Here is a 24,388-nt window from a genome sequence, read left to right on the forward strand (position 1 = left end):
AGTCGTCTTCTTGCTGCTTCTTTCTTCCGGTTTCCACAGCCTCCTCCTCCCTTGTTGCTGCCAACTACTGGGCTCCTTTTAAAAGTACACTTTTTTCTCACCCTTTGAAACAGCAGCCCGGTCCATTTGACAATCGATTACTTTTCTGAAATCCAAAAAAAAAATCTGAAATTTTGGCAGCAACGAACTCCACGCAAATCCCAGACGGGGCGGAACACAAGCCGTCCTAACTAGTCGGGCTTTTGGACACCCCATCGGTTTTACCGAAGCTGCTTACAGTTTTCTTCTGATCGTGAACACACAAAAACTGCTACCCGAGGCACAATCGCTGACGCCATTTATCCATCCATCCATCCATTTTCTAACCCGCTGAATCCGAATACAGGGTCACGGGGGTCCGCTGGAGCCAATCCCAGCCAACACAGGGCACAAGGCAGGAACCAACCCACCGCAGGACACACACAAACACACCCTCACACCACGCACACACTAGGGCCAATTTAGAGTCGCCAATCCACCTAACCTGCATGTCTTCGGATTGTGGGAGGAAACCCACGCAGACACGGGGAGAACGTGCAAACTCCACGCAGGGAGGACCTGGGAAGCGAACCCGGGTCTACTAACTGCGAGGCAGCAGCGCTGCGCCACCGTGCCGCCACCGCCATTTATTCGTGTAGCAAATATTTTAACCAAGTATGCAGAAATGCGCGCACATTTTCAACTTAGCACTCAGTCTGAGATATCAAAACGTAGATTTCGCAAAACACCACGCACAGTTCTCAACATTTGACGGTATTACCAAAACTGAAATCTCCTTGGTTTTAATTTGGAAAACACTGCCATTCAAAATGACACACACATTGGAATTGCCAAAACTGAAATCTCCTTGGTTTTAATTTGGATGAAATACTGCAGAGGCGGCCTTAGGAGTACCCGGAGCCTTGGGCGAGTGTCATATGCGGGGCCGAGAGCCATAAGTGTAGGCTATATACCGTACCACCACGCTCAAGCGCTTGTCCGCCTCTAATGCTGTACGCCTTATTATTGTTAAAAAAACATGGTGGCTTATGTAGGTACCATTGGCCGTTTGATTACATTACGTATTGTAATTGTTCTTATATTGGTTTAGTGGCCTTTAACCAACTTAATTAATGATTCAGAAACACTTTGCACGCAAAATTATCAAACTAGATAACAGTCGTTTCTGCCGAACCCGCTGGAGTCGGCAAATTTATTTAATTACGGAGAACCAGAACACTTGTAATAAAACGAACACATACCAACACCCTGCCGAGGACCACACTTTTCACCCAAAAGCAAGAAACATGATTTCTCATTCTATATTTCGACAAGAAAGAAGAGTCGATATAAGGCCATTTGGAAACACCTGCATGGTATTGGCGTCGCCTTCTTTGCTGACCCAGTGTAAATCCGAAACTGAAGGGCGTAATTATTACGGTATTCTGAAACCAAAAATGTCGTGCTAAGAGCTTTCTTGGTTATTGGTACAGATGCCGGGAAAGGCTTCTAAAGTAACAAGTCCTCGTTTATGAGTGGTTTCCGAAGAAATCCACCACTGATTTAAATGTCTTGCAGAGGCCCCGCATATTTGTATGATGAGCTGACGGTGACAAAAGAATCTCATATTGCGGGGACCCCCTCAGGAGCGGGGCCTAGGGCGATTGCCCTAGTCGCCACCCCCAAAGGCCGCCTCTGAATACTGCCATTCAAAATGACATACACTTTGGCCAATTGTCTCTAGGCGCCCCCTTTAGGATGTTAACATCCGAGGTGAGGACATTGAGGTGGTGCAGACTTACATACAAATGTCTTGGGTGTCCAGTTTGATGACAGACTGGACTGATCCGTGCACAGAGACGTTTTCTAAGGGTCAGAGCAAGCTTTTTTTTCCCTCAGAAGACTTGGATCATTCAATACTCTGCATTTAGGGAAATTCTATCAGACAATTGTTGCCAGGGTCCTCTTTTTGCTGCCGTTTCAGTTTGACAAGAGGCTGGAGCTGGTGAAAAAGGCTGGACTGACTGGGAATTGTGGTGCAAATGTCTATGGGAAAGGAGGAACAGGCCATCCTTGACAATTGCAGTCACCATCTCCAGGGTCAGTGAAGTAAACGGAGCAGTCGCCTTCTCGCACTGCGCTGTACAACAGAACGCTTTAGAAGATCATTTGTTCACACTGGCGTGAGATTTTATAAAGCTATTTTCAATACAAGCGACTCATGACCTGGGGCCTCGTATAAACAGTGCATATGCACGTTTGTACCTTTGTCCGTACGCCGCATGTTTTAGTGTTAATTGTACGCACGGCGTTACGAGGGCCCTGGTGGTTTCAAACTTCATCCATTTAACATTTACTGTCGGCTCTGTGCTTCTCGGAACACTCGATGTTTTATTCCCCTTCCATAATCTCAAGCCTCACAACTTGATCGTAGTGGTCTAAAGGGTAATCCAGATCTAATTATGCAATTTTCATTACGCTATAACTTACTAAGTTTATTACATAGAAAATCACCTGAAAAATCCCGGACCATCGAGAAGTGTGCGGACTGAGGATATGAAGAATCGTCCCCGCATAAATCAAAGTCATCCAGACGATCTGGATCTGCATAATTGTATAGTGTGGTCCTAGGACAGGGATAGTCAATTATGATTTAAGGCGGGCCGGATAGAGAAAATTTCCTCATGTACAGGTCCAAAGGCAGCATTATGTTTAAGTTGCATTAGAATTTTTACATTACAATTAATTTATATATTTTGAAGTAGCATTGCAATTGTATCAACAGCTTCACTGTGTGAAGTCAATGACTCAAATCAAAGGAAGAAAGTGCAATGCCATTTCAACAATATTCATTTTCAGTGCAACTCTGGACTCTGGTGGGCTACATACAATAAAATAAGAAAAAAAATAATAAACAACAGTTAAAGTAAGTAAAAGCAAGGTAACTTTGACATTCAACTGAGAATTATAAATAATAAGCACTTTAATAACAGTAATAATAAAAATACGTTTTAACGTTTCAAAAAAAAAAAAAAGACTTGGCCTCATATAAAAATAAAATATATAAGAGTTTTTAATATGTGCACAACTGAACAGGCTGGAATGATGTCAGTGCCATCCTCATGCATGTGTGACGATTGTCATCGCGGAATGTTTTTTTTTTTGTGACGTCCCAAAATCCACGCATCTCTGAGGGAAGTCTCGTTAGCGAGTTGTCGGCCAGTAAATGTGTTTAAAAATCCTCGTTGACCGATCGTTAGTTGGCTTAAAGTTCGCTTGTTTTCTGTTGCCTAACTGGCGAATTTAGTGGGTAATTTTTCTCAAATGTAATTTTGTGCTTAAGTTTCGTAGTGGTGTTTCACATTCCCGCTTTTAACCATTGCCACCGTCTCAGAGCAGATAAGACACAGCGGTTTCAAGATTCCTAGGGGAAGTATGAAAATAAACGCCTCGGTCCATTCCGGATTAAAAGCCCGGGTTTCAGTTTCAAGCTTCCGTCGTTTAGCAAAAGCCTCGACACATTGACTATTTCGTAGCACTTCTCTCCTTTTCTTCTCACGCCTGTGTATTTTTCTCTCCATGTCAATGCCGCTGCCACAAGAGTGCCAGCTGTTTCCACTCAGAATGCAGGTTTTCCGCTCCTCTATTCAGTGAAGACCCGCCCTACTCTGCCTGTGATTGGCTGGCACTCTTTCCTTCACTTTGACCAATATCAGTCTTCATGCTTAAACCCAACCAACTCGAACCCACGAAGGCAACAAAAGTGTTGGCCAATCAGAGACACGTATGAGGTCCCTTTCACTGAGTAGCGGTGTAGAAACACTGTCAGAAAAGAGTCGCCGGTAAAAATGTAAACTCAATACGTCTGTTCCCGGTCTGGGTCCGGACAGAACAGTCTGGGTAAGACCCGGACCGCGGTCCGCCTATTAGTGACCTGTGTCCTATAGGACTTCAAGGCGTGTTATTTGTCCCGATATGCGATGTGAATTGTGGGACCTTCTATACTCAGGTGTTGCTTTCTAAACATCCAATCAATTCAGTTTGCTAAAGCTTCTCTCCAATCAAGTTCTAGAAAACATCTCAAGGAGAATTAAAGCGAACAGGATGAACCTGAGCACAATTTGGACTGCCATATAAAGGGTCTGCATACTTGTATAGGATTTTTTTTTTTTTTTTTTAATTTTTTAATAAATTTGCAAAGCTTTCTGCAAACATGTTTTCATTTTGCCATTATGGGTTATTGAGGGCAGATTGATGGGCAGAATGACCAATTCAGCCATTTAAATAGTCTACAGCACAATAAAATGCGCAGGAAGTGCAGAGTTCTGAGCTCAAAGTACTAGCACTCTACAGTATATGTATAACAATGGCGAAAACAGAAACCTTTTGTTTAAGACAGAAGAGCTCAGAGGTTCTTGAATTTTAATAAAATTAAATCTGCATGTGATTGGTGGTCCTGTGTCTTTTTTTTTTTTTTTTTGCAGTACATGAATCCAGCCATGCCGTCTGAGAAATTGTTTTGCTAACTTGCACACAGATACATCCCAACCCCACCATAAAATTCAAGTCGGTCTTCTAGTTAATGAAACACTCAAAAGGCGTGACTTCCAAAAATTTATTCACTTTCACATTTGTTGAACTGCCTTTACCACAACGTGCTGAACACAAATTTAACCTTCCAATACTAACAGCGGAGATTGCAAAAGGCAAATGCAAATCACATCCTTGAAAGTCAGTCAGGGAAGCTGGGCTTCTTCGTCTAGAATTTATCCTTTAACAAGGGCCACAAATTCTGAAAAGGAAGAACAAGCCAAATTTAAAACAAAAGAACATAATCCAAGTCAGTAACAAGAAGCTTAACAGTGAAAAGGATTATTAACATGCCTGTGATAAATCAATTTACTATATGAAGCTTAGGGTCAGTAGATTTTTCCAACATAAAAGTGTTTAAACAAAGCGTTTTGTCACGTCTACGGACGGTACATTTCCCTTTCAGGCAGACACAAGTGCCATTATCTCAAATGCGCCTCAAAGATGCCCCCTGCCGTTCAACTTGAATACAATTCACCATCCATCCATTTTGAAGAATATTCAGCTCACCGCGCAGACTTAACATTTGGCCTCCTTGGGCTGTTGTGGAAGATATAATGGAATTCAACCGTTAGGTTTCCAAATAGACGGGATTATTAACTCGGATGTGAAGTGACTTAATGACGGTTCTGCAAAGACATTACACTGGGTTGCGTGGTTTAAAGTTGAATCTTTGCTTGCCAAAGAAACATCGATTTGGGGCCTAAGTTTAAAACTTTATGTATATTTTAGCTAGCTAGCAGGATGAAGAAAACCCGAAAGCATATCCGAATGCATGCAACAGATGTTCTTTAAAAATCAGAAGCCTGTTGATATTGCACAAATTATCATCTATTCATAGACATTTATAAAAACTATTAGGGTTCAAAAGAATAAAGGTCCTTTCTAGAAGCTTCATCATGTATTGTTCTTTAATGAACCAAAATGATTCTCCAGGATATCGCTCTGAAGAGCCTTGACATTTTTATTTTTGATTGCGTGTACATTGCTTCTCTGTTAAGAATCATAATTACGATTTAAATTCAATTGATAATACATTAACGTTACGTACCTTCACAGCCGATTTTGCCGTCACCATCCTTATCGATTGCGGCCAGCAGAGCCTTGTTCTCCTTTTCGGTCAGAACACGAGCTCCAGCCTCAAAGTTTTGCATGAAAAACCTTTGGAAAAAGACAACACTTTTGTTTATGGTTTAAAATACTCCTTTAGTAGACCAAGTGGTGCGCCACGGTGGCGATGCTGCCTCGCAATTAGAAGAGCCGGGTTCGCTTCCTGGGTCCTCACTGCGTGGTATTTGCATGTTCTCCCCGTGTCTGCGTGGGTTTCCTCCGGGTGCTCCTGTTTCCTTCCACCGTCCGAAGACATGCAGGTTAGGTGCATTGGCGATCCTAAATTGTCCCTAGTGTGTGTGTGTGTGCGCTCGCCCTGCCCAGGGATTTGTTCCTGCTTTACGCTGGCTGGGATTGGCTCCAACAGACCCCCGTGACCCTGTGTTAGTATAGCGGGTTGGACAATGGATGGATGGATAGACCAAGTGACAACCCGTTGTCCCGTCTCTGCCCGTCTTTTCATCCGTTTTACGGAGCCCGTTTTATTCAGTTTCAGGACCATGGAGAGCCGCTCGCTTCTCCATTAAAGGGAGAAACCGACTGTGGCCAGCCCCTCTCAGGGTGTTCAAAACATCTCAACTAATTCGTAAAGAACCGTTTCGTTTTGGGACGAGTTCTATGTATATGAAATTGGGCCTTTGAGCTCTGATGAGAGCGGACAAAACAGGAATCTCCAAAAAGTAGGCTACCTAGCAAAGCACAAACAGATCAAGAAATTACACGAAAAGGATGCACATTTAGATCACACCAGAGGCCCCTTGTAAAATTAAGTTTTTTTGGAAATATGTAAAAAATAAACTGAATTAAAAAAAATAAATAACAACTGACAATCACACTTTGATCGAGAAAGTGTCCGAGATATACTCTTACAAATAACGATTCTTTAATGGCACTATATGGTTCTTTACTGGGTTGTGTGATTCCTCATAGAGCTGTTCCTTAACCAAGAACACAGAAGTGTTCTTTGCATATGACGTTGGTTCTTTGTGTTTGGAAAAAACTTCCCAATATGTAGAAGAAAAAAAAATCTTAATATATGGTAGGCTGCCAGGACACTAACAGATTAAAAATACCTGCACTTAGCCTGTGTTATTGTAAACCATTTATTTATGGTTGGAGCCTGTAACGGATCAAAATAAACATTCTTTCTGGAACATTCGCGTGGATGGTTCTTTTCGGTACAAAAAATGCTTCCCCTGCATGGCATCACTCTAAAGAACCATTGTAGCATTTGATGAAGCCCAGAATAGGGGGATGGATTTCATTTCTAAAAGAAAACGTATACGAGGGTTCCAGTTTTCTGAATGTTTATTAGAATTGCGTTAAAAATCACAATCGTATGATTTCAAAGCTTTTTCATTTCAGGGTTATAATTTTCTTAATTATATCTTGAATTTATTTTTGTAGACTAATATTATCCAAATCTATTTTTTGTTCGAACTATTTATTTGACATCTTGCAATTTGTGCTACATCCTCTGCATGGAAATGTGCTAAAGAAATAAAAGGGGCTGTTTTTATTAGTATCGACTTTAAATTTACATTTATAGGATTAGTGCCGACTTTAAATTTACATTTATGGGATTCTTTTGCCCCCAATCCTCAGGATAAGCGGGGTTTGAAAATGGATGGATGGATGGATGGGTGGATAGATTGGATGTGTTGGTTTGGAAGGGTGGCCCCCGCACTCTCTTCCCACTTCCATTCCCACGCACTATCCTTACTTCAGTTCCGCCTCCTCGATGAAGCCGCTCTTGTCCTGATCCAGAATAGCGAAAATTTTCTTCACGTCATCAGGTGATTTGTCAGTCATACCAACCTTCGAGAAGAAAGCCTTGTGATCAAAAGAGTCGGGTGCTGAAAAGGAAACAAGAAAGATAAATTCATTTTCACATATTATTGCACATCACGTCACGTCTGAATTATTTTTTACATATTATTGCACGTCAGTTGTATTATGAAGAACCCGAGCCTCCCTTTATTGTATAAACTCCGGGCGGAGTGCCGGTCATCCGACAGACGGTACACTCACACCTTCACACAAACTAATTACAATGTCCTTTTGCCAGACAAGAAAAACGTCATTTTAGGTCCTTTATCAAGATTTAAAAATTTGTTTTAACGGGCATACCTTGGAACGCCTGCACTGCTGCCTTAATATCATCATCTTTTAGAATTCCAGCGAAAGCCATTTTTATCTAAAGATACAGAAAAATAGTACAATAAGTGCACACAATAACTTACTACTACTATACGATATAAAATGGTTTAATTTTCTCTATTTTTAATACATAATTACTTCACACAATACATAATATCGACCTCTTTAAAAGTGCCAAAGTAAGCAATTTTTATCTTAAAGTTCAAAAATGGTACGATGAGTTTACACAATGCACTCATATACATATATACACAGGGTGGTCCAGATCTAATTATACAATTATGAAAAGGCGAACACATCGTACCCGCTGTTCGACTAATAATCCTCTCTCCCCGCCATTTTGGAATGCAGGGCAGGTGCTACCATCTATCGGCGACAAAAATATTTTTTGTGAATTCTCTATGTAATAAACTTGACAAATTATAGTGTAATGAAAATTGCATAATTAGATCTGGACCACCCTAAGCAAATTATATATCATCCAAATTTTTTAATATAAAGTTACAAAGATGGTACAATGAGTGTACCTAATAAAATACACGAAATATATATATTTTTTTTATTTATTTAATATCACTCTGTAAACATTTCAGAAAAAGACTTGCCTAAAGGTACAAATCGGCACAATGAGATTACATAAATACAGATCTTGAGAATCACCCTCTTTAAGATTCCAGGGAAAGCCAATTTTATCCCATGAGTAAAAAAAAAGGTACAACTGAGCTTGCAATACTAATACTTAGTGAAAACCATTTTATCTCAAAGTACAAAAATAAATAAATAAATAAATAAAATAAACAATAAAAAAAACAACGAGTTTACGTAATAGAATAAAATTCTTTACTGTCCTCCTTTTACAAATTATCAAAAGCCATTTAAGTATTTTGAACAGAACCTGTATAATGACTTGGTATAAATATATGACATATAATCCTTTAATGTCGTCTTTAAGAAGTCCAGCGAAAATCATTTAAATACCAATGTTACGATGTTATAATAATTTGCTACCAATTTTCGAAATGTAAAACTCCATTTTTGGTACAATGACAAGAGAACCGCAATTGCACAATAGTAAAGGAACATTCGGCCCAGTTTCTAGACTCTCGTTCTCCCTTCCCCTCTCTTTGCCCCGCACACGTCGACTTACTAATTGAAACGAACACAAAACGTCACAGCCTCTCGAAAGCTCCAAACAATAAGCGAGGGCACCAGTATGGCCAAGCCTGGCACCTGCCAAGTATCCAGATGGCGGTGGAGTCCTCTGCCATTGCGCTCCTAAAGCGGTCTACAGCTCCTGCGTTACACACAAGTGTCATTACGACAATACAACGCCATTTTTTTGGCACCATTTCACATTTAGGTTATAATTATGAGACTTTCATGTGTGCAAGGCACTATCCCATGATTCCTTAAAGCCATGCAAATTAGACCTTTTTATTTTTTTTTGATTGCAAACTGTGGTACTCACTTCACGATTGCGATTTTTAAAATCTTTATCAAAAACTAGTCATGGGATGATCTTTGGTAAGCAAACTTGTGGAATGTCTTGATGTTGCTTGTGTTTAAAACAGTAAGCCATTTTATTTGGCTTATAGGTTTTTGCCCTGTGCCCAAGTGCCACCTCCGCAGATTCTGACTCAGCACAATCCAGTAATGGCCAACTAGGGATCAGAAAATGGATGGTTGCGCGGACAGACCGGATGAGTGATTCATCTGATCGTTTCAAGTTTTTGATTAAAACTTTAATGCTGTTAACTACTTTACAGAAAAAAATGGTGTATGAACATGTAAAAGTGACAGGCGTGGAAAATTAATAGATGTGTCCATCTGTCAGAATGAATATTAAAATAAATAAGGCCAGTTAATTTAAATAAAACAATCATAATTGTGTAATAAAAGATTTATATATATATATATATATATATATATATATATATATATATATATATATATCTATATATACTATATATATCTATCTATATATACTATATCTATATATACTATATATATATATATATATAGTTGTTGTTATACAATCTTTGCACACAATGCAACACATGCAATCTATATATGTGCAGCTTTTCTGCAGATTTACATAAAGCATGGAGTTGCTGTGCTGTACTTTATTGAAAGTTCTATAACTTTATCCATATTCCGTTTATACAGTTTAGTACCTTAACAATAAGTAGAGTGTTAACGTAAAAATAAATTGATTTGTAAACTAAAACAACAGCGACCAACTGTAAAAAGTCCGCTGAACTGAACTCTTTAACATAAGTCCCTAATTGATTTTTCAGATCAGTTTCTCCAGTTTGGCGACTGCTGGTATCCCGTTGCAGTACACTACTATCTTCAAATAATAGGTACATTTGCCAGTTTAACGTTAGAACACGTATTTCACATGCATCGATTAATCTGCTTAACTTTAGCTATCTGTAAACCTGAACAGAGAAACAATACTAGATGGCTATGAGGCTCCCTTACTTAACAATTCCTCTCACATTCTTCCTTATTCCTGGATTTTTTTTCTGCTTTCAAATATACTTCACAATGAGAGATTGACCCTTTTTTATATTATCAGATTGGAGGTTAAGTATTTTTAAAGTATGACAGCTGTGTTGGGTCTTTTCATTTTAGGGATGATCTATTATACAAGGGTAAGTAAGAATTATAACCCATTAACAGCTGTGTTTGGTGTTCTTCCAGATGAGTTTAAAGTAGAGAAGGACAAACAAATTGTGATTGCATTCACTACACTTTTGCAACACTGCTAAACAACAATTTTGCTAAACTGGAAGAATCCTAACTCTCCTCTTTTAAGTCAGTGGGAAACCGATGTTTAATACTATTTCAAATTGGAAAAAATCAAATTCTCAGTTAGAGGATCTGTACAGAATTTTTCCAAAACCTGGCAGGATCTAATCAGTAATATTTTAGAATAAGCTCTTAAAGCACAGAGGAAGCAATTATCTCCACATTTCCTTTTCTTCTCCATTCATTTCTATTGCCCTATTAAACTCATCAATTTAGGTATGTTTTACAAGCCTTAAGTTTTACTCCGTTGGATATGCTCTCTCTCGTCTTGTTTTCAATCCTATGTTTTGTAAATATTGATCTATTTGTATGGAATGATTACAATAAAATTAATAAAGTAAAAAAATATATATAAAGTGTTAGCTGCTGTACTGACGGTTGTATCCCTGCTTTTTCATTACAAGTAATCAATTAGCTATTAGACAGAGAAAATCAATCAGCTACGTCTTTTCACCAAGCCAAGGATAGACGACCGTATTATTTCTTAAGGGAAAAATACTCAAGCTGTCAAGTATTTGTGAAAACAGATACACAAAAAGGCAAACAGAACAATTAAAAAATTTGCAGGTATAAATTACGTACACATTAAGAGAGAGGCATAGACACCAAGATGGTGCTTACCCTATACTTATGCATAATTAAATACTACATTTTTGTCTTTCTTCCGTAATTATAATTATATAATAATGTTCAGTACATAATTATGGGAATAAATAATAACTGGATAAGCTTTTCTCCTGTCTGGTTACTGATTTAAAGGTTTTTACCAGACTTGTCCAATCAGAGGATATACATCACTTTTCTACATAGTCACCTTCGTTTGCGATGTAATTTTCCCAGCGTCGTACCAACTTTTTAATGCCCAATTACTACTCCTCCCGCCTTCACCGTTTTGAACGTCCTTGTATTTCCACAGTTGAAATGAAACTTGAAAGAGACACGGTAAGAAAACTTTGCGTTTCCGCTGCCTTATCAATCCATGCACGCATGCAAAAATCCTTCCTAATTCCCAGTATCCCCTGCCACCCAGCACGCCTTCTTAAAGGAAACAATAGCCCATTTAAACGTAATCATTATTTACCCCACTTCTTAATGCATAAACTAATCTCGAACTACAAAACAAACAAATGTAATATACCTTCAAATTAATCGAACATAAAAATTGTTGACACCAAACCTTTTTTTCTATGTTACTTATTCCGAGTTTGCAGCGATAGTTGAACTTTGAATCTTATGTTTTCATGCAGACGAGAGAAAAGACAGTGTATGATTGAATAGAATAATCAAAATACTAATCTATTGGTGCCCAGTCCTGTCCATGATAGTTGAAAAGAGCGCGGCGTTCATTGAACAGGCTCGTTTTTCTAAGAACGGTGAACTTAACGTAAAGTATTTACAAGTGAAGAACTTGAACGTCAGCGAGTTCAGTTTTATGTGACATTCTGGATCTGCTTTAGGTCCAGATTAAATGTTTTGCCTGTAATGTAGAGCAGAAGCCGAACCCGAATACGGTATTTGGATAAGTACACTTACTGGATTTTTGCTAATATTTATTTCGTGCGAATTGTTTTTACCATTCGTTTTCGGAATAAATAACGTCAAAGCAAATCGGCACTGTTTGTGTCTGCCTGCTTGTGGTTAAGCTGCAAACACCCCACCTGACACGAGCACGCTGTTAAGCTCCACTCTCGCTTTTAGGTCAACGCTGGACTTCACGAGGCCACTTTATATTTTTCCCCGTTGGACATGCAATATGTGACGCGAATTTTGACCGTTAGTGTAATCGGTTAGTTTACCTACACGCTGGTTCCACAGTCACCATTTGTGTCGCACGGTTGGAAATAAAGCGGTAATTTGTATGTATACTTAAATCTATTTAATATTTTTTTTTGACCGGGAGGTTATTAGTATATATGGTTACACGTGCTTGTTGCTGGGTGTAACTCAATAAAGTATATTCAAATTTTAAAAAGTCTTCATAATTATTGTACTTTTTTCAAGAACACTGTAATAGCCTAATATAAGACGTGCACAAATGAAATAACTAAGCTCATGGGTCATTTATTCTCACTCCTTAAAAATTACAAAATGGTGAACTATGAACGTGAATTTATTCATTTTAATCTTTGTGAACTGAACTTTGTTGATCACCAAAATGTAAATCACAGCAAATTTGCTATGGTTCACCGGTGAATTTGATTTCCATACTTATAGTTCACCATGTGGGCAGCAGGGTGGTACAGTGGCGCAGTGGTAGCACTGCTGCCTTGCAGTTAGGAGACCCTGGTTTGCTTCAGGTCCTCCCTGCAGGGAGTTTGCAGGTTCTCCCGGTGTCTGTGTGGGTTTCCTCCCACAGTCCAAAGACATGCAGGTTAGGTGCATTGATGATCCTAAATTGTCCCTAGTGTGTGCTTGGTGTGTGGGTGTGTGTGTGCCCTGCGGTGGGCTGGCTGGGATTTGTTCCTGCCTTGCATCGTGTGCTGGCTGGGATTGGCTCCAGAAGACCCCCGTGACCCTGTGTTAGGATATAGCGGGTTGAACAATGACTGACTGACTGAGTAGTACACCATGCGGCCACTTTTTTTTTTTCCACCCAGTACCCCATGATGCTTTGCAAGGCCAACATTACATCACAGAGCTATAGCAGCTAATGTTGGATGAGAGAGTTCACCGAGCTGATCCTAGCAGTGGGTGGTATGAAATTATTCTTCCACTGTGGATTTACTAAGAACTGTTTACTCGCATGTGAAAAATTAGAGGAAAACGTGTAACTACATTTAAACACAAATCATGCATGCTGAAGGAAACTGCACGTGTTGGTGTATTTATATCATAAAGCAATGTCTTCTTGTGCTAAACTCCTTTAATGTGTGTGGTGACATCCTTCACATCTTCTACAACTCTGTGATGGCCAGGGTGGTTTTTAAAGCTGGGGTGCACTGGGCCAGTAACATTACTTTAAAATGGCTCACTTGACCAACACGCTGATTAAGAAGGCAGACTCAGCTATGGGACATCCTCTTGAGCCCTGGAGGTAGCAGCTGAGGAGAGAATGAAGACAACATTGATGGCCATTATGAAGAAGCCTGCACATCCTCTCTGTGACACACTAACACGGAGGGCTTTCAGACAAGAAAGTATTCATCAGAAGTGTAACAGAAAACCTACCGGGATACTTTTATACCAACAACATTAAACCTTTGTAAAGCCTTTCTGTGACGGCACTCTTATCATTATCCAAGTTTTCTTCTTCTTTTTTTTTTTGTAATTCTTGTGTGTGTTGTAGTAAGTTTATTGTTGTTTGTTAAAAATGTCTTTAGCTTATGTAAAATACTCATTTTTCCTCTTGGGACAAATAAAGTACTAATTGTCTATTGTGGCCCACAAGTATCCATTTTTTGTACATGGCGCAGTATTGTTGATGTGCTGCTTTCATATTTCAGCACAGAATTTTTCAGTGTGCAGCAAACTCTCATGCCAGGATACAGTCGATGGTAGACCTCTTAGGCATAAATGGACCGCCAACGCGAATATCGGCAGGGTTTTTTTGTCAATTTTCGCAAAGCATTTCACTCAGTTGATCGAGCTGCCCTGTGGGACATCCTGAGGGTTCGCGGGATCCCCTCGAGGTTGCTGGATATCATGGTCGGCCTGTACACTGGTACTGTGAGTGCTGTGCAGAGTGGAGGTAGGACCTCTGTGTTTTTCGCAGTTGATTCTGGAGTTCATCAGTGGTCTGTTCTGCTCCTACTCTGTTCAATGCTTGTATGGACTGGCTGTTGGGCAGGGTCATCGGGTCCAGCAGCTGTGGGGCATCTGTTGGTGAAGAAAGATTCACGGATCTTGACTTTGCTGATGATGCTGTGATCTTCGCAGAGTCAATGGAGGCTCTGATCGGGGTGCACGAGAGACTGAGTGAGGAGTCTGAGTGTCTGGGCTTGTGAGGGTCCTGGATAAAAACTAAGAGCCAGACCTTAAATGACCTCTTGGACATGGCCATCAGCAGTGTGTCTGTTTGTGGAGAGAGTGTCGACCTCGTCGAGAGGTTTACTTACCTCAGCAGTGACGTTCATGTCTCTGGTGACTCTTCTTATGAAGTCAGTAGACGGATTGGGAGAGCATGGGGGGCCATGAAGTCGCTGGAAAGGGGTGTGTGACGCTCCTGATATCTACGCAAAAGGACGAAGGTCCAAGTCTTTAGACTCCTGGTGCTTTCTGTCTAGCTATATGGTTGTGAGACATGGACACTATCCAGTGACCTGAGATGAAGACTGGACTCCTTTGGTACTGTGTCTCTCCAGAAAATCCTTGGGTACCGTTGGTTTGACCTTGTGTTGAATAAGTGGTTGCTTATGGAGTCCTGAATAATGCACATTACCTTCATTGCGAGGGAGTTTCAGTTACGGCACTACAACCATGTGGCGAATACATTTGAGGGTCAGCTCAGCTTGGACAGTTGGGATTCAGAGAGGCGAGATTGCGTTGGTTTGGACATGTGCAGAGGAGAGATGCTGGGCATATTGGGAGAAGGATGCTAAGGGTAGAGCTGCCAGGGAAGAGGAAAAGAGGAAGGCCTAAGAGAAGATTTATGGATGTGCTGAGAGAAGACATGCAGGTGATGGGTATAACGCAAGACACAAAGGACAGGAGGATATGGAAAAAGTTGATCCGTTGTGGCGACCCCTAACAAGAAAAAGAAGAATGGAACAAGACTTACTGTCAATTAAAACCTACTCAGATATTCGTAGAGATTCCTACTGGTCCTGCTAAAGGACAAACACATTTTATACCGCAGATTCTTTTCGATGATCAAAATCCAGATATTTCTTTTCAACTTAAAAATGATGACAATTTCCTATAAGAGACACTTTTGATATGACAATGAACAAATCAGAAGGACAAACTCTTCAAAAAGTTGGAATTTAATTATCTAACCCATGTCTTGTCACATGGGCAACTGTATGGTCCTTTCTGAAGACCAACTTCACGTGAAATGCTATAATGTTCACAATGAGAAAACTGCGAAAACTAATATCAAGGAACTCCAAAGTTTTTACTCAGAATCCTGAAGTTTTGTAACATTTCAAATTGACTAAGAAATATACTGTATACTTAATTTCCTTATTTTATTATAAGTGACTTCCTATTTCTTATTATGTAATAAGAGGATGGGTGGTTGGTTTGGGGACGAGTCTCTTGGGATTAAACTACTCGTAGCGCTGGCTAAACACTAGTATATAATAACAAAGGTGCTGAATTCATTGATGTTCAACTTCAACACAACTTATTAATTCAACAACTAATTAATGGACAGATAGGGCAAGGCTGCATTTATGTTAATACGTTAAACCACTTTGTTTCCTGACTGTTTAAACTAATCTGAGTTATGTCTGCACTCATTAATAATGTGTAATATTTGTATTTGCCCTTTACAAACTTAAAAGTAATGACTCTTTAATGCCACTTTGCGTTGTAGTCAATGATCGAAAATGGACCATTTCATTGTGGGAAGAGTTCTTTGTGCTTTGAAAAAATAAAACCTGAAATCTTTACCTAGCGGGATGCTAAGAAATCAAGACAACCTGAATTTAGCCTGATATTGTATGCAGCAAGAGTGCTTTTAAAATCGGGAACCCACCGAGATTTCACTCTGTTATCATCTTTTCTATGTAAGCCACACGCGAATGAGCTAAATAAATAACGGTTCTTGCTGAAACCTTCATGTAGGTAATTATTTTGCAAACCAAAGATGGTTCACCTATGGCAGTGGTTGTCAAACTGTGGGGCGGTCCTCCCTAGGGGGGCACGAAGATGTGAAAAAAGAAAACAAGAATCGAAAATATGAAAAATACATCTATTGAAACCAAAACAAATTAACTTAAAACTACATTCTGATACTAGAAAAATAAATCTAGTTAGATAAATGTCGATAAAAGTTAAGTAGGTATAATAAAATATGCATCTATGATATATCATTAATTAAAAAATAACAAATTGGTATTAGTGGGCTCCTTTCAAAAAAAAAAACGTTAGGGGGGCGCAATTAAAACTGTTATGAAAACTTGCTAATACTTAAAGGTTGAGAAACGGTGATCTATGGCATCGCTCTTAAGAACCACTTTGGCAATTTTATTTTTGAGGGTGTATCTGAGAACACGTCACCGCTAATACGATTTGTCACGTCACTATATTTACATACAGTATGTGATTCTGAGATGTCTGTTTCTTCACGAAACAAGTAATTAATTATTCATTTAAATAAGAGGCAATTGTAGAATGTAACTGTAATTCTACAAATCCCAGCCTGAAACTGTCTCTGTGCAGCTTGCACGCCCCTCAAGTGTGTATTTTGTTTTTCCTCCGGCAAAAGACACGCAAATTCGACTACCATCACATGGCCTTTTGTGAGTGTGCACTATGATACACACGGAACCCTCCAGTGCTGTATTAGTTTTCGATTTTCCCCTGAGACTGATGAGGTAGATTTTTCTACTGTCAACCCGAAAACGTGATCTGTACTGGGTGCTTAGAATAATTAGCTTTTTCTTAGGAGTGTGATACCATCCCGGACGGCTTGTCTATTACGAGGGGCAGTCATGTACACGTGTGGGAGTTATGACTGATAAAAACAGCCAGTTCTTGTGCGGGGTTTTGCTCTCTTGTCCAGACACATAGACGTGCTGCAGTTGCGCTAACAATGTCGTTTAGGTTTCATGTGGTTTCAGCTCAGTAAAACATCTCGTGTGTTATTAAGTGCTCCTCATTTTCTTGAAACCGAATATATGACGAAGAAGAGGAGGAGGAAGGCGTTTTTTTTTTTTTGTAGACGGTAGCGCTGCCGGGGATCCCGAAGCTTTGCGTAACTTCCGCTGTCTGGGCCTTCCCGAGAGGAGCTGCCTGCAACTCCCCGGAATGGAAGCCTACGGGGCTTCAGCTGTGAGCTCGATATTTGGATCGTAGTGGCGTGCAGGCGGACCTCACTCAGGTAAGAGGAGGTTAGCTCGAGAACAGGCTGGCTGGACTCTTACGCGGCCCTTAAATTAAACGTCACGCACAGTATTTATATGACTAACTACCAATCGGTGAATTCTAACAGAGTTTTGTTCTTACTTTCGCAATCTCATTCCAGCGTTGAAATATACGCAATAACCGAGACCTCCCACTCATTACTCAATTTAGTCTTCCCACTTTTAGGGATATAAATTGATAATGTGGTGAAAATCCGATTCCCTCGGGAGCGCCGGCTTGACGCATGCACATTTCTAGCGGTGGGAACGCGGTAATACAGAAGAATTTTTTTTCGTTTTATTGTTGAATATATGCAAAGGTTCACCTATAAACAGAAGTAGCAAAATAACTAGAAAAACAAAAAGGAACTTACTCTATTTTAGCGAAATAATTATCTCGTTAATGGATTATCATTAAATATATCTTTCCGTTTTCACGAGTTAAACTTTTATAGCGCCTTTTTTAGTGAACATATGTAGGGTAATAGGCGAGTTCATTTCACTTCAGTTTCATAGGGAGCTGGGGACCATCTTTGGAGCATCCGTTATTTAAAGCAGGATCCATCCTTAGAAGAATATAATAATAATAATAATAATAATAATATCCATCCATTATCCAACGCGTTATATCCTAACTACAGGGACAACATTCGTACTCTATATAAAAATATCATTCATAAAACCTGAAAATGCAGTGAGGTTACGCAATAGCAATAAACATTACAAACACTAATTCAGTTATGTTTTTGCTCAGTACTTATTGTTGGGTTATATATTGGTGTACATTTTTTAATTTACAGAGTCATCTTATAACCGAGGCAGTATTTATCAAACAGAGAAAATATCTGTTTTCATCAGACGTAAGAGGACGGTTTTATTTCTTTAAACACTTTGTTGTGAACAAGAGTTATTCTTTCTTTCTTTCTTTCTTTCTTTCTTTCTTAAATTGCAGTTCATGCTATGTAAAGCACTACATTAGATAACGAATGACTGGATAATTTAATTTTTTACTAGTATGACTCTTAAGGTCAAGGGATTTGTAGAACCTTGCAAAAAATAAAGCAGATTGAAATATATTAGTCTCTGCTAATACATCTAAAAATATATTAGCATTAAAAAAAGCACAACTTGCAAATAAAGAATGACTGGTTACCTCCAAGCCAGAAAGGTGGCGCAGTAGTTACTGCCGCTGCCTCACTCCTCCAGCCATCTTCTTTAAGTTTTTCCTGGTTTTGAATCCTGAACATTATGCTGTGGAATTAGTATGTTCTGCTTATGTCTGCCTGAGTTTTTCTTCCTGTTTTTCTCTGTCATCTCAAAGTTGCACATGGAAGATGTATTACTGATTCTGTATTTGCCCAGAGCTTCTTCCTGCAGTATGGTCAATTATGCCAGGACATGCTGTGAACTCCTAGAACCCTACATTGGGTCAATGACTACAAATAAAGGATGGATGGACACAGACATGTGTTTTACTTTAAAATGCAATGCAGCCAGCCTGAGAATCTCAATTGGCTGCATATGTGTGAGAGTGAGTGGGTGAAAGGTTGGTTTCTTGAATTTTGGAAAGGCTCTGGCTTTGAGTGAATATAGTGGGTTTTCATTATAGATGGCTAGTATGCTGTATATAACTGTAATATGTTTCTGGACCCAGTTGAGTCATTGTGGTTGTCACTTCTACTTAAATGTTTACATATTCTCAATAAGAATGAGGATTGTCATAAATTACACTGATAATAACAAAACTAGTAGTCTGCTCAGCAGGTACCCGTTTGCATAAGTGTAATTCTGCTTACGTAATTCATTCATTCATTCTTCTTCTTTCGGCTGCTCCCGTTTGGGGTCACCACAGTCGATCATCTTCTTCCATATCTTTCTGTCCTCATCATCTTGTTCTGTCACACCCATCACCTGCATGTCCTCTCTCACCACATCCATAAGTCTTCTCTTAGGCCTTCCTCTTTTCCTCTTCCCTGGTAGCTCTATCCTTAGCATCCTTCTCCCAATATACCCAGCATATCTCCTCTGCACATGTCCAAAACAACGCAATCTCGCCTCTCTGACTTTGTCTCCCAACCGTCCAACTTGAGCCGACCCTCTAATGTCCTCATTTTTTAATCCTGTCCATCCTCGTCACACCCAATGCAAATCTTAGCATCTTTAACTCTGCCACCTCCAGCTCTGTCTCCTGCTTTCTGGTCAGTGCCACCTTCTCCAACCCATATAACAAAGCTGGTCTCACTACCGTCCTGTAGACCTTCGCTGTCACTCTTGCTGATACCTGTCTGTCACAAATCACTCCTGACACTCTTCTCCACCCACTCCACCCTGCCTGCACGCTCTTTTTCACCTCTCTTCCACAATCCCCATTACTCTGTACTGTTGATCCCATGTATTTAAACTCAACCACCTTTGCCAACTCTAATTAATTAATTCATTGATTGTTTCATTTTCCATCCATCCATCATGGGGCTCATTCATGAAGGCTATAGAATGTTCTCATCTACAGTGCATCCGGAAAGTATTCACAGCGCATCACTTTTTCCACATTTTGTTATGTTACAGCCTTATTCCAAAATGGATTAAATTCATTTTGTTCCTCAGAAATCTACACACAACACCCCATAATGACAAACATGACAAAAGTTTACTTGAGGTTTTTGCAAATTTATTAAAAATAAAAAAACTGAGAAATCACATGTACATAAGTATTCACAGCCTTTGCTCAATACTTTGTCGATGCACCTTTGGCAGCAATTACAGCCTCAAGTCTTTTTGAATATGATGCCACAAGCTTGGCACACCTATCCTTGGCCAGTTTCACCAATTCCTCTTTGCAGCACCTCTCAAGCTCCATCAGGTTGGATGGGAAGCGCCGGTACACAGACATTTTAAGATCTCTCCAGAGATGTTCAATCGGATTCAAGTCTGGGCTCTGGCTGGGCCACTTAAGGATATTCACAGAGTTGTCCTCAAGCCACTCCTTTGATATCTTGCTATGTGCTTAGGGTTGTTGTCCTGCTGAAAGATGAACCGTCGCTCCAGTCTGAGGTCAAGAGCGCTCTGGAGCAGGTTTTCATCCAGGATGTCTCTGTACATTGCTGCAGTCATCTTTCCTTTATCCTGACTAGTCTCCCAGTTCCTTCCACTGAAAAACATCCCCACAGCACGATGCTGCCACCACCATGCTTCACTGTAGGGAAGGTATTGGCCTGGTGATGAGCGGTGCCTGGTTTCCTCCAAACGTGACGCCTGGCATTCACACCAAAGAGTTCAATCTTTGTCTCATCAGACCAGAGAATTTTGTTTCTCATGGTCTGAGAGTCCTTCAGGTGCCTTTTGACAAACTCCATGTGGGCTGCCATGCGCCTTTTACTAAGGAGTGGCTTCTGTCTGGCCAGTCTACCATACAGGCCTGATTGGTGGATTGCTGCAGAGATGGTTGTCCTTCTGGAAGGTTCTCCTCTCTCCACAGAGGACCTCTGGAGCTCTGACAGAGTGACTATCAGGTTTTGGTCACCTCCCTGACTAAGGCCCTTCTCCCCCGATCGCTCAGTTTAGATGGCCGGCCAGCTCTAGGAAGAGTCCTGGTGGTTTCGAACTTCTTCCACTTACGGATGATGGAGGCCACTGTGCTCATTGGGACCTTCAAAGCAGCAGAACTTTTTCTGTAACCTTCCCCAGATTTGTGCCTCGAGACAATCCTGTCTCGGAGGTCTACAGACAATTCCTTTGACTTCATGCTTGGTTTGTGCTCTGACATGAACTGTCAACTGTGGGACCTTCTATAGACAGGTGTGTACCTTTCCAAATCATGTCCAATCAACTGAATTTACCACAGGTGGACTCCAAATAAGCTGCAGAAACATCTCAAGGATGATCAGGGGAAACAGGATGCACCTGAGCTCAGTTTGGAGCTTCATGGCAAAGGCTTTGAATACTTATGTACTTGTGATTTCTCAGTTTTTTTATTTTTAATAAATTTGCAAAAACCTCAAGTAAACTTTTTTTCATGTTGTCATTATGCGGTGTTGTGTGTAGAATTCTGAGGAAAAAAATGAATTTAATCCATTTTGGAATAAGGCTGTAACATAACAAAATGTGGAAAAAGTGATGCGCTGTGAATACTTTCCGGATGCACTGTAGATTGTTCTGATGTTCTAATTGTACTGCCATTGTATGAGCAATTTATTTTCCATTTTCACACAGATTTGTTTGGATCTCTGCATAAGATGGCTCATAGGGAACAACGATCCTTCAAGATGGAAGACACTGAAAGCTCCCAAAAGCCAATCGAGATATCCCCTTCAGATTCTATCCCGCAGAGTGCTGAGCGCTACAAAGCGGGCACTACCCACCCTTTAAAAGACAACGTCCATGTGGGATGTGTAAGTGTTAAAGACGAGACTGACCGTCTGACTTCTTTTCGTATCAAAGTGGAGCCGAATGCTGAGGACTTTGTCTATGTGAAAGAAGAATTTATAGAAGTGAATCTGGTGAAAGTGAAAGGGGAGTTCTTTGAGGGAATGTCACAGCTTCAGGTCCAAAATGGAGAGCGGTCAAGTGAATGTTCTGAATGTGGAGAGAGCTGTGATGAATCCAGAAGGTTAAAGTCACAAAGGAGGATTCCCTCGAGGCAGAAGTCCAACAGTTGTTGCGAATCCGGGAAGAGTTGTAGAGGAACTGATAATTTAACGTCACACCAAAGAACTAATCTGGGAGAAAAACCATACAACTGTTCTGAATGTGGGAAAAGTTTCTCTCGCTTAAATATTTTAAACACACACCAGAGAATTCACACTGGGGAGAAGCCCTACAATTGTACTGAATGTGGGAAGAGCTTTACTCAGTTAAGCCACCTTAAAAACCACCAGAGGATTCACACTGGAGAGAAACCTTATACCTGCTCTGAATGTGGAAACAGCTTTAGTGAGTCCGGAACGCTAAAAAACCACCAGAGAATTCATACCGGGGAGAAACCCTACTCATGTTCAGAATGTGGGAAAAGCTTTAAGCAATGTGGGCAATTAAAAAACCATCAGAGAATCCACACCGGAGAGAAACCATATGTATGCTCTGAATGTGGCAAAAGCTTCAAACAGTCTAGGACATTAAAAAATCACGAGAAAATCCATACCGGGGAGAAGACGTATATCTGCGACGAATGTGGGAAAAGCTTTAACCGTATAAGGCAATTTAAAAAGCATCAAAGGATTCACATTGGAGAGAAACCCTATAGCTGCAGTGACTGTGGGAAGAGCTTCAGTCGGTTTGATCGCTTAAAAACGCACCAGCGGAAACATACTGGAGAAAAACCGTACAGCTGTGTTGAATGTGGCAATAGTTTTAGTGCATCGGCAAATTTAAAAAAGCACCAAAAGATCCACGCAGGAGCTAAGCTCTTTGCTTATAACGGATCTGGAGAAGACGGTAAACAGTCGAAACAATTACAAACTCGCCACATGGAAAAGGAGTTTCTCAAAATGAAACACCGAAGAAAGGTTATAGAGCACCTCATCGCAGAACCATCTGGAACCTGTGAAGCATCCTCTGAACAGCAAGACGATCTAAACGGGGTCGGGCACAGCAATTTTGACAGAGAAGGAGGGTCTCTATGTGTAAAGCAGGAGACGGATCATCGTCAATCTGTGCATGTAAAAGTAGAGCCCACCGAAGTGGAGTCTGTCGTCATCAAGGAAGAATTTCTTCACCCGAATTCTGCACATGTTAAATGCGAACGCGTCGAGAAAGAGTGTCTTTTCCACAAAATACCAGACTCAAAACGCGACTTTAATGATGGCACACGTGTTAAGAGAGAGCAGGCAGAGGACGACCACTAGTGCCACCGGGAAGTTAAACTCCTGAGAATTGTGGGTCGATTTCCAGCAAAGAGAAAGTTGCAAGCAACTTTAACTAAAGACACGGAGCTTTAGAAAACGTGAAGAGTGAATCTTTTCAGAGTACATTTGATGTGTATGGGAATGGACAGAATACATATAAAGATTTTTGGCCATAATATATAAACATTTCAAAAGTGATGCTTCAAAAAATTCTAATTTATATGTGAAAGTTAAGCAATTAATTTGCAACAATTCATGAAAACTTGTTTTTCCTTTAGACTACATCACCTGTCAGTAAAGTTATAATAAAAGGAAAAGAGCATCACAGAATCGAACATACACAGTGGAGTTTCTGCATAATTTAAGGGGGCGCAGCTCACGCAGATGGTGTGCAAAAAATGAATACCCTTCCCTCAGTAATTTAACTTATTATTAAATGATTTATAACAAAATATTTTGTCATCCTAAACATTATTTTTCCAATTTTACCTTATTTGCTTAAATTATTTCTCATTTAGGAAAATGCTGCTTTTTAGGGTATGTGAAATTGTAACACCAGAAAGAAGACAAAGTACAATGGACCCGCTGTACTAGCCCTGCAGCATTAGAGGTCTCTGTGTGTGAGTTCAGTAAAGTCATAGGTGGACGTTTTACATTTTTTTATGTATGTTTACTATTCTGGTCCATGCTTTTCCCATTCAAGGCTACTCAAATAGTGCACTAGAATGTGTTCCTTTAAAGTCAAATAATTTGAAGAAAAAAAGAAGAATAAAGGAATCAAGAACAAATCAAGAAAAAGACATTCTGATAATAAAAATGGGGTTAAGCAACATCTCCTTGTTAAAATCT

General features: G+C 40.0%; 2 protein-coding genes across 3 annotated transcripts; one reads left to right on the forward strand and one right to left on the reverse strand.

Moving 5' to 3' along the window:
• Positions 1-4,701: 4,701 nt before the first annotated feature.
• LOC120536869 (parvalbumin beta-like) lies at positions 4,702-12,241 on the reverse strand. Of its 2 annotated transcripts, none has more exons than XM_039765405.1 (5): positions 12,226-12,241; positions 7,849-7,915; positions 7,442-7,574; positions 5,660-5,769; positions 4,702-4,810 (listed from the first exon to the last, which is right to left on the reverse strand). In XM_039765405.1, exons 2-5 carry the CDS (start codon positions 7,907-7,909, stop codon positions 4,785-4,787), a joined length of 330 nt encoding a protein of 109 aa, XP_039621339.1. In that variant the 5' UTR covers positions 7,910-7,915; positions 12,226-12,241; the 3' UTR covers positions 4,702-4,784. The 2 variants fall into 2 exon arrangements, with proteins under 2 accessions (XP_039621339.1, XP_039621338.1); XM_039765404.1 differs by lacking the exon at positions 12,226-12,241 and adding an exon at positions 11,507-11,525.
• A 5,286-nt stretch (positions 12,242-17,527) lies between these two features.
• LOC120536846 (zinc finger protein 883-like) lies at positions 17,528-23,991 on the forward strand. The gene is made up of 2 exons (XM_039765362.1): positions 17,528-17,677; positions 21,909-23,991. The coding sequence occupies exon 2, from the start codon at positions 21,932-21,934 to the stop codon at positions 23,537-23,539; it is 1,608 nt and encodes a 535-aa protein (XP_039621296.1). The 5' UTR covers positions 17,528-17,677; positions 21,909-21,931; the 3' UTR covers positions 23,540-23,991.
• Positions 23,992-24,388: the final 397 nt, after the last annotated feature.

The sequence above is a fragment of the Polypterus senegalus genome, chromosome 10, assembly GCF_016835505.1.
Source record: "Polypterus senegalus isolate Bchr_013 chromosome 10, ASM1683550v1, whole genome shotgun sequence".
Classification (NCBI taxonomy): domain Eukaryota; kingdom Metazoa; phylum Chordata; class Cladistia; order Polypteriformes; family Polypteridae; genus Polypterus; species Polypterus senegalus.